This window comes from Apteryx mantelli, chromosome 17 (genome assembly GCF_036417845.1).
Source record: "Apteryx mantelli isolate bAptMan1 chromosome 17, bAptMan1.hap1, whole genome shotgun sequence".
Classification (NCBI taxonomy): domain Eukaryota; kingdom Metazoa; phylum Chordata; class Aves; order Apterygiformes; family Apterygidae; genus Apteryx; species Apteryx mantelli.
The window spans coordinates 10,258,210-10,269,367 of NC_089994.1; the positions used below are offsets into that span (position 1 = coordinate 10,258,210).

Here is an 11,158-nt window from a genome sequence, read left to right on the forward strand (position 1 = left end):
ACTTAAAAGGGATATACAGACAGCCACCTGTCAAATATCCGGAGAATACTGTACATTAAAAGACAAATCCCAAGACAGAGAAAACTAAGATATGGATGACCTAGTTAAATTAACTCTCTGGTTCTTTGGAAGAAGTAAGGTGATGTTAGAATGGACAATTCTAAAGACAGTACCAATCCCTACAGAAAATAATAGTGTAATTTGTTAGATTAATGCTATAGGTCACTGCTGGAGCAATTGGAAATCAGCTACTCGGCAAGAGCTAGGTGACAGAAATGTTACTAAAGTTATTATCTGAAGCAATGCTAATGAATCTTGTTAAGAGACTGGAACTTTCAACTGTCCAGCATTGCATAACAAGTGAGCTCAGGGCATCAGAGCAAGATTTATCTTAACAAAACAAAAAACAAACAAAAAAATCTAAGCACCCTGGTCCCCCCCAAAAAACACTTTACAAAAGTAGACTACCTAGTGGAAGAGACTTAAAGAGCTTTATGCTTCTATTTGTTTCCCAAGCAGTACAGCACCGAGCACTTCAGCATCCCTTCATCAAGTATGCATAACCCTCGTGACAAACTTTAAGTAAATGACTGACATGCTAACCTTCTTTGAAAATGCGCATTAGTTGCCCAACCTGGAAGTTAAAATTCAGACCATGCGCTTACAGCAACAAAAAAATATTGTATATCAGCAGGCATAACACAGGGATTTGGGGTGGATTTTTTTTTCTTTTCTTCTTCTTCTTTTTTTTTTTTTTAATGCTAAGCCACCCTTTTTCCCTTTCCTCTCCTCTGAGATAGTAGACAACATATAAATATATAGACATCGCAGCAGTCTTGCCTGAACTTAAGTATATCTCATAAGCTCTACAGGTACCTTACTAATTAGTAAACAGTTTTTTTGATTTTTAAGAAAACTTAATACAAGCAAAAGTTAAGCAGGTTTTAAATTCTTAACCTTCCAAACAATTAGATTACAGATCCACATATAAGAACTTTTAGATTTTACTCACTGCTAAATTTAATTTTGTTTTATAATCACCTGCTTTTTCATCATTTTATTTATACAAATATCAAATATTTGCCCTTCCTGTCTTCAAAATTTTATGTACTTCACGGTTATAGAAAATCCGTTTAACAGATTTACCTAGACTACTATTTACTAAAGACGCCCACTTTGGATCTTGAATAAAACTCCAGTTCCCACCTCTCCCCATAGTTCACATCCTCTCAACCAAGAATACCACTAAAGCTGCCCATCAACACTTTTAATTCATGATGAGCATCAATTCTGCTGCACAGCAGTTTCTACGTCTGTCCCCACATGCACTCTACTCTGCAGCGGTCCTCTCCTACAGTATCCTCAACTGTCTCCTACCCCAATACGTCTGCCGGCTACACGAAAGGCAGCGCACTCAGTCACCGTCCTGCAGCTCAGCATGGGTCTAACCAGCCGGTCAGTCACTGGCTCTCGGCTGCCGGACAGGCTGCACTCGCATGCCTTTGCTGCTCATGCCTTGTGCAAATCTGTTAAAATCTCATTTTGGAGATTCACTCCATGTAATATTTGTGTACACTTGCAATGAGGTATACATCCAGTTTTTGAATCAGAAAAAAAAAAAGAAAAAAGAAACATGATTAGGGATTAAAATTCCCCTGTTACTATGAAGACAGTGTAGAATGTTAGGCTTTTTCTGACCCTGTTTTTTTTTTTTTTTTAAACTTACGGCAGTGCATGCTTTCTAAAGAACTTTCATCTTAAAAAAAAAGAAAAAAGTTTGATATGGGGGGATTGTTTTGTGTGTGGGGGGGGTGTTGTTTGTTTGTTTTAAATAGATGTCTCTCATATTGCCATACCCAAAAGCTTAAAAAAAAAAAAAAAAATCCCCCCCCCCCAAAAAAACCCTTGGACTTTTTGGGGGATGGAAGAAGCACAGTTTGCAAATTGCTTTTTGGAATGCTAGTGTTCATGTTTTCAAACTTCTATTTTCTTCAGATATTTACTTAAATCAGAAACCCATGTAATCACAGGGTTTTCATGGGTAATTTGAAGTTGGGAGCATAAGCAATGGTCTCCCCCTGTTTAGCAAAGTCACTGCACCTTTTACCGATAACCAACCTCATTTGACTGCTTTGAAGAACGTGAGTTTTAGCATCACAGATGATAATGCCAGCAGAGAGAACAGTTGCATGGAAATAATCCATTAAATAAAGGCCTCCTCCTACAACAGCTGTTCCTCAATTAACTCAACAGCTCTAAGCAACAAAACAAAACTATTTTTGCAAAACATACTCTGAACAGGTGAAAATTCAGAGTAGTCAGATCACAGTAAGGAATACATTTGAGACAGCAACCTATGCTCTAACAAACACCCCATACTGTTTTGTATTCGGCTTTTTTTGCCTGATTCCTGGCTAAAGTAGCATGCACAGGTATGGTGCTTCACAAAAATATATTTAACATAAACCCTTAAATCCATGGAAAAACACACACAAACCAAAGGCTAACATAAGTGTCATATGCATTGGAAACTTTTCAGAAGGAGGTATTCTCAATTTAAAATATAATAAATTTAAAAAGCAATGACTCTCCCCTCCACCCTGCCCCTAGAAAATCTACTGGTTTACAGGCTTAAAAGGACAGAGACGTTGTTCATAGAAAGACAACAAGAGTCTTAAAAATTTAAAATATTTTATATGTGAGCATGCATAGCAGCTGAAAAACAATGTTAAGAGGTATAATGTACTCTACAGACAGGAAATCTGGCTTCTTTTTGGCCTTGCCACTGACTTGCCATATACCCCTAGGAAAGTTATTATTTCACAATACTGCCAAGAGAGAAACAAGTCCAACACTTGGCAATCTTGCCTTTTTTTTTTTTTTTTTTTTTTTTCCAAATGCTAGGCCAGCAGAACAGAACACTAGGTGAAACTCTGGTTTTTGGCCTATACCTCACCCTAAACTAATTTGCACCATCTCCCAATTCCAAGAGAGATCCTTTTAAACTTCCAAAAAGCAGAGACGTGGGCTGCTGCTGGGTGAGCCCCAGAGATGGCAGTCAGTTTAACAGATGTTTTTTCACCCCCCCCCCCCAAATCTATTTATCCTGTAATAAAAACTTTCAACTTCTGGAAGTATACAGCGAACAGGTTAAGCTGAAGAGATTAAAATCTGCCAGTCTGGGCTTTATGTTTGGCAAACAATTTAACAAACTAGGAGACAAATTATCCCAGCATTAGGAAACCTGTTTTATCTGTAAATGGACGATCTTCCCCTCTTTTAGCCTATAGCTCCTGGGAAGCACTGCAAAAAAACCACACTCTGCCCATAAACAAACATCTGCTGGAGACTCATAGGGAGCAGAATGATAATTTCTGTAATTTGGGCATATGTTTGTTCTTTTTTATCTTTAGATGAAAAATAGATGCCAATTGGCACCCGTTCATAACATCATCAGCACATTATTCACAATTTCTCCTACAGACTAGATGGTTCTTGGGCTTTGTCAGTATCTAACAGAAAAGTTTAGAAAGCAGAACCTAACCTTTTTCACACCTGCTCAGTCTCTCACTCATTCTGAACAAATTTCAAAGCATCTTTTCTAACTCACTCTGCCAGGATCCTTCACTTCAGTAGTGAGAATTTCTTCATAGTGTTTATATATCCAGGGGTCTCTTACGACTCCTAGGTTTGTTGGCTAACGGTTTTCCTTCTTTTTAAAAAATTCCTTTATATGAATAACTGCAGGACTGACAGTTCTGTACCCACCAGCCACACAATTTGTCGTAGAGATATGTATATACATATACATTTTTGGAGAAAAGAAAAGAAAAAAAAAAGTAGAACACAGTTCAGACTACAACAAAAGGCATTAAACTGAACCTTGGGAATATTTATGATTGATACAAATCCGACAGAAACAAACCTTTAACAACTCCCTCCTTCATTTGCTAGGACACAGTCTGATAAAGCACAGAAATGCTACTGTAGCCCCTCAAGGCTTATTTTGACTAAAGCTTAGGAATGCAACATATAAACACTAGACTCCCACATTACACTGTTACAACTTGCATTAGCAGCAACTGGACAAAAGCCACATTTTCACAGAAACATCTTACAGGGATAAATCTTGTGTTTAGGCTTAAAGAAAAAAAAACAAAACAAATTTCCTCACATAAGTCATGCTCTCAAAATTGGAAAGGTGACTGATATACTGCAAACAACTGCAGATTTAGTTACCTTTTTAAACTGTACTAAGAAGTCCTATTTATCTATTTGATGTTTAGCTTAACATACACGGCATTTTTATATTAGAAAGTCACAGCTATGAATGGCAGCTCTATCTTCTTTCAAAATACCATGATTATGTTGGTTACAAGTCTCTTTTTCTAATTAATACCTTGCCTTTTCTAGAGCTGCTCAATAGAGAAAAGTAAAAATTGTAGTATCTGACTTTCATGCTAGCAAATGTGCATTTCCTAGAGCAATTATTTGCATCAAGAAATTGCTATGTAGTGCAATGCTGATTCAGGATCTTAATGTGTTAGGTACTGTACAAAACAGAACAGACTATGGCATTTTAGTATTTCTGTTTAAAAAAAAAATTAGTATTTCAATTAAACAATAGCTTCCAAAGCATAAAAGAATGGCAGACATCACCCCCATGTCTCATCACATTTGCCTTTCTTATCAAAAGTACCACCACTTAAGAGAAAATAAATAAAATTATATTGGACTTTTTTCCTAATTAAGAATTCCACAGCAAATAGGAACAGTGTAGCCTTCATTTAAGTGTATGCTGCCCTCTTGTGACTTCCATACATAACTGCTACAGGAAACAAGTTATCTTAACCTAAGATGGTGAAAAATTCAAATTTAATTTGATTTTAGAAGAGAATATTCATGCCAAAACACTCTGCATTATTTACTTATGAAGGCTGGAAGAGCAATGCTGACATGTAGCAAAACAAACTCTCAGAAGGAAAACAGAAGGAGAGAAAAAGCGGTCTATAAAAGTGGCATGTAATGTAATGAACAAGTATGAACACCAGCATCTATTAAAGCCATGGCAAGGTAGCTTACGTTTTTCCAGGAGATTCTTTTAGCCAGAATAGATCATCACTTGTGATTCCATACTCCAGTGCACCTGCAATCTATGAACAGACAGGTAAAATCTTGAATCTACAACGTAAGTCCTGGCAGCAAAGACAGTTATCAGCATCTTGCGGTGTATTAACAGAAGCATAGCCACTAGTCAATGGGAGCAATTAGTCCCCTTTACTCAGCACTAGTTAAACCACATCTAGAACACTGCAGCCAGTTTTGGGCCTCCCAGTACAAGAGAGACACTGATAAATCAAAGCAAGTTCAGCAAAGAGCTATCAAGATGTCCAGGTGCACATGGCCTAGGAGGAAAGGCTGAGGGAACTAGGCTTGTTCAGCCTGGAGAAGAGAAGACTCTAGGAGGACCACATAGCAGCCTTCCAACACCTGTGAGGAGGTTATCAAAAAGCCAAAGCCAGGCTCTTCACAGTGGTGCACGGCAGGAGGACAAGAGACAATGGATGTGAATTGAAACAAGAAAGGCTCTGAGTTGATAAAAGGAAACACTTTTTCATCGTGATGACAGTCAAGCAGTGGAAGTGGTTGCCCAGACAGGTTGTCCAGTTTCCATCTTTGGAGGTTTTCAAGACCTGACTGGATAAAGCCCTGAGAAACTTGGTCTGACCTCACAGCTGACCCTGCTTTGAGCAGAAGGCTGGACTAGATGACCTCTAGAAGTCCCTTCCTACCTAAGTTATCCTATGATTCTAAGCAACACTGACATACTACATTGATACAAAATATCTTCTATGGAAATTTTTTTCTGAAAAGCCTATGCTTTATATAAAGGATAAATTTTTCCCACTCAACAAAATACAGAAATCTTTCATATGTTACTTTACGTTTACATTTTTTATCCTCCAAACATTCATTATTATCTGTAACAAAACAATAAAGCCATTAGAGTTGTCAAATGGCAAGCATAACTTACATGCATAGGATATTTTGGTCTTCCTCCAGTGGCAATGACAATTTTCTCCGCAGTAATAAAAGTCTATAAACAAAAATACACAGTCAAAACCAAGCATTTGAAATCCTTCTACCTGTCCTTGGATTTTAGCTATGTACAAGCTCAAGTGATAAATGAGAAAGCTGGCACTACCCTCTGCTATTATCTGACTCACTGATCAGCAGTACATTAAGAAAGGTTGGTTATATAGCAAAATAGCACAGAAGTTTCTTGTACACATTCTCTACCAGTTTTCCTTTTAATATTAAGCTTAAAATTGTTCCCACGCTGGACTAGATTCTGATGACTATTTGGAAGCAACAGTTGTGCATAAATGGCAGCTTTTTAAAATCAATTTAGCTTAGGACAGTACTCACAAATCACACCAAGTGACTTCTGTCTCTCAGGCCTAGAGTCAAGGCACCTCAAAAGCGTCATGTTTTTGGAAAATGGTAGGCATCTGCCCTCAAAACTTTTGCTCTCTCATGCTGATATTAATCAATAACATTACATAATTACCGTTAAAAAGGTGATTAAAAACACATGTCCAGTCATGGGGCAATCACTGTTATTTGACTCAGATGCTTGAAGTCAAATGCAGCACATTCAATATCCATGACTCCTGCACACGATTTTGTATTAGAGAACTTAAGTGCCTTTACAATTAATCTGAAGGAGAAAAACATCTCTCAGAGTGATTTTGATCTAATACTCAGACCAATAAGGAGATGTTGGTCCTTTTTACATCTCTTGGCATCTGTAAAAACCATATGACTGACCAAAACAAATAATCTCAGTGCTTCCATCTGCAAGGAAGAAGTAATGGCATCTAATCGACAGGCTAGGGGCTAGGGGTTCAGTAGGCAACAAGAAAGTTCCTAAACACCTTCTCTAGATCAAAAATTGCTAATCTCCCTCACAAAAATGATACTGAATCCGTAAAGCAATTTGCAAAAGTAGTTTCTAGCTTCTTCAGTTGATCTGAAAACTGACACATAAAGACCTGAACTGTCTGAAGTGAAGGTGCAGAAATCAGTAGAGCAGCTCACCTCTTTACCTGCTTTTGTTAAACCACGGATTGTATGTGGATCTGAAAAACTCCCTTTGATGTTGAAATATTTCACCTTCCTGTTTAGGAGAGAGCAGCAACATACACGCACACTTAATGAGGATGAACAGGAATGAAATGGAATCAGCTAGTCTATTCACATTTGAAGAGCTAACGAGGATAGCAACTAGGCATAGAAAAGAAAAGTAAAAGGAAGGAACAATCTAATTTCATAGGATTGTTTTCAGCTCTGCCATATAATTTAGGTCACTTAATTCTTGTGTCACAGTTCACTCCTCTATACAGCAGAGACAGTACCTAACCTTGCAACATGTTTTGGGATCAGGATATTGACCTCTTCAAATAACAGATGCCCCACATCCATACATCCCCACGTATCGATAGCATTATTATTTTGTTATAACACTGATCTGACAACATATGAAAAAGCAGCTTCAAGATTTGTTCTGATATCAGTAGAAGTCACAAAATTAGGTACCCATTAAATTATCTAAATTTCTCTAAAGAAGGAACATGGCAATTCACAAACAAACATGAGAAAGGCCTACATGCTGAAAGGTTTGGAACCATGTCAGCACTGAACACAAAATTTTTAACTATTTTAGCACAGTATTATCTGTGTGCTTATTGATATGGCATGTAAGTTGTGGCGGACAAGTTAGAAATAATCAAGAGAAACCCTGACTATTTAATTTTAATGCAGAATCTCTCCAGACTAAAGAAAACATTCCCTGATCATTATGCTGTTAGACAACTTTCATGTATGGTCACTTCTAGGGACTATTTCCCAGAAAAGAAAAAGGAGAAAAAAAAAAATCATGTTACTTATGCTGGCAAGAGTACCTACAGTCTCAAGAGGAAGGGACTTACAAACTCAAAATACTAGCTCCAACAAGAAATTCCAAAGGCAATTCAGCAATTCTACAAAGAGAAGTGTTCTTTGATTATGGGAGGAAAGATGAACTGCAAAGTCCTATTTACTTGTCTTGTAGTTGGACTCTGTGGCCCCAGTTCAAGGATTTCACATAATTCTGAACAGCTTGTGCCATCACAGACCTATCACAAAACAAGAAACTGAGCGTTAAACCATCATGTTACAAATTCAGAAAATGCATCTCAGATGCATCTCAGGCAATTGCTAGAGTTAGGAATGTTCTACAGTAGTTTTTGTTATAAAAGTAAATTATCACGTTCAAATCAACATATGTGCCCTGTTAAACTAGTAAATATGGGTTGTTTTTAAACAAAGAGTAGTCTAAAAAACATGCAAAATTCAGCTTCCTAACTGTCCTTAAAGAAAACTGCAACAGGGAAGAGTTTTGTTACACATTCACAGCACAGAAGAGCAGATAGGGGCAATATTCTTTACCAGGTATGCTGAACAGGTTGGGATATATTCCAGCCATAGTGCTGGGCATCTTTAAGGGCACTTCCTAAAAGAGCTGCTTGATGCATAAGCTTTTTAGGAATGCAGCCAACATTCACACAAGTTCCACCGAGTCCCCATTTGGTTCCTAAAGGAAAAAAGAATTTAATGGAGCAGGTTAGTTTAACTTAATGCAGTCAGGTTATAGATGGAATTAAGTTATTCATATGATTAGTTAAAAATTCTGAAACAGCACACAGTTTGCTATCGCCTACAGATCAGTTTCTAACTCTACGTACCTAATTTTGTTTTGATGAAGAACATAACTAAATCTTTTCCTTCTAAAATTCGAGATATCTTATGATTTTCTCAGAGCTCAAAAGATCCAAGCATTACACATTCATATTGGCTTATTTGCAAATCTTAATTTACATACAGTACAAGTAAAGCATCACCATGATAAGATTCATTCACTTAAGGAACTGTAAATGACATTCTGATAGAGATGATTAGTGTTCCCATCCATTTAAGTGCAAGGTCTACCACAAATGGTAGCATCACACACTGCTAACAACCTTAATGCGTGGAGGAAGCAGGCAGAGCTGTGACATTATCGGAGGTAAGGAACAGTAACAGCAACCTGTGCTTAAGGACTTTTACTACAAGCAAAGCAGGCAGTGTGGCTTTGGCCATTTTGCAAGTTGGTCTCCTAGGCAATCACCTAATTCACGCATGCAAGTATTATCCTAGTATCTCTCTTCCGTACCTTGTGGAGAAGGTTCCACATAATCCAAAACAGCCACTTTCCTTCCAAATTGAGCAGCTTTAAATAAAAAAGCAAGAAAACATATTTAGAGCAGGGAGAAACACACACACCTAAACATTTTTTAGGCACAGGTCAACAATATAGGAGATGATGGTAGGTGGCTTACACTGTCTAATACGAGACACCAGACTAGGGGCCCAGCCTGCCCATGTGGCCAGCGGATCTTCCAGAGGGCACTTAATAACCTGGACTAAGAGCCTCCAGCTTCTACCAACCCTAAAACACATCTCAACCTCACACTGTACGTTAAGTAACCTTGTGGGTTATTCAATATGTTACACAGAGTTACAAAGGGGGAGGTTCTCTACAGAAGTTAAACAGTTTGCAGAAACAGTCTTATTGGATTGTTGTCTTAACACATAAAAAAGCAAAAGGTATAATAAATAATAAATAAAAAATATATTATCTATGGAGGAAAGTATTTTACAGCAACAGTGAAGTAAAGGCTTATTAGAAGTTCCTATGACAACAGAAGAAATATTAAAAAAAAATAATTATAGGAAAGTCAAACAAGATCACCCCATCCGGGAGTGTGAATTAATTTGTAGATTAACTGTATAGAGTTGAGTTAATGATTAATGTGCCGGGACTAAAATATACTGCATAGAAAGCTTTAGCATTGTTAGTATCACTTCTCCCAGTTTCCATAAACACACCTTAAACTAGAACAAAGCTTTTGTTGGTTATCTACGTGTACAAACCTTCTTTTGCACAAGCAAGGCCTCCAGATCCTCCACCAATTACTAGAAGATCATATTCGCTCTTTCCTGGGGAGACGACATGAAAAAAAAAGGGGGGAAATGGAACAGGTAGAAAAAAATGGCAGAGGTATGTTAAAGAGGAAATACCAAGAAGTACACTGTTCTCACAACTGATTATTGTTGACATGGGTTTTCATAATTTTACTGGCGAGTTGTGTTTTATCAGTGTCCTGTAGCAATCTCTGAAAACTGTTAAACTAACCAGCCTGGTTTTGTGAATGAAATACAGGAAATAAAGCAATCCCGAAGAACTGAAAAATAGCTCGGGCTATACGCTACACTCCAATAAACTTTCCGCACGATGAAGCAATGGCAACCGCAGTTCCCACGCAGATCGGATGTCCCTCCACCGCAGCAACCATTTCCACGGGCACAATCTTTCGCGAGACTCGCAGGACTCGGCTGCGAGGCAGGGCTTGCGGCCAAGGCTCGGCGGGCGTCCCCGCAGACCGGGCCAAGCCGTCCCTGCAGGCTCGGAGCGGCAGGAGCCCCACAGCCGCCGGCTAACGCGGCAACGAGGTGTTTTTGGCGATGGTGGCAGGGCAACGCGCTCTCTCCCAGAGCCGCCTGCGGCCCAGGGAGGACACAGGTGGCCCAGGGAGGACACGGGCAGCCCGCCGCGCCCTCACACCGCGGCACCAGGCTTCGCGGTGGCTCAGTCAGGCTGGGAAGGCCCGTACCCCTCTGTCATGTCGGATTTATGCTTAAAAACCGTATTCTCGGTTGTCTGTGGTGAGCCTCGCCAGAGAGCCCTGCCGCAGGGGTCTGGCCACCGCAGGGGGGGGAGTGTGTGTGTGGGGGGAGGCTTTGCCTTCGCCCTGCGGCTCCCTCAGCAGCGCGGGGCCGAGGGAGGGGATCGGGGAGAGGCCCCCGGAGCGGGGGTGGTCGCTCGCCCTCGCCTGCGGCCCCCAGGTGAGCGGGGAAGGCTCGGGGGACCCCCCTCAGCGGCCGACCGGGAGGGCGGCCCGCTCCCCGCGAGGCCCGAGCCCGGCGGGCGCCGCGTACCTGAGAGGGCCCGCGCCGTACGGCACAGCCCCGCGGCTCCTAGCAGACGCTCCGGCCTCTGCCACAGCGCCGCCATGTT

General features: G+C 39.9%; 1 protein-coding gene across 1 annotated transcript in view; it reads right to left on the bottom strand.

Moving 5' to 3' along the window:
- Window positions 1-11,155, bottom strand: part of TXNRD2 (thioredoxin reductase 2) — a 38,999-nt gene extending 27,844 nt beyond the window's left edge. The window contains exons 1-8 of the mRNA XM_067307358.1: window positions 11,080-11,155; window positions 10,015-10,080; window positions 9,254-9,310; window positions 8,491-8,635; window positions 8,103-8,177; window positions 7,102-7,180; window positions 6,035-6,097; window positions 5,083-5,153 (exon numbers count right to left, since the gene is read on the bottom strand). Of these exons, the coding sequence (XP_067163459.1) occupies window positions 5,083-5,153; window positions 6,035-6,097; window positions 7,102-7,180; window positions 8,103-8,177; window positions 8,491-8,635; window positions 9,254-9,310; window positions 10,015-10,080; window positions 11,080-11,155 (632 nt within the window). The remainder of the gene's footprint in view (window positions 1-5,082; window positions 5,154-6,034; window positions 6,098-7,101; window positions 7,181-8,102; window positions 8,178-8,490; window positions 8,636-9,253; window positions 9,311-10,014; window positions 10,081-11,079) is intronic.
- Window positions 11,156-11,158: the final 3 nt, after the last annotated feature.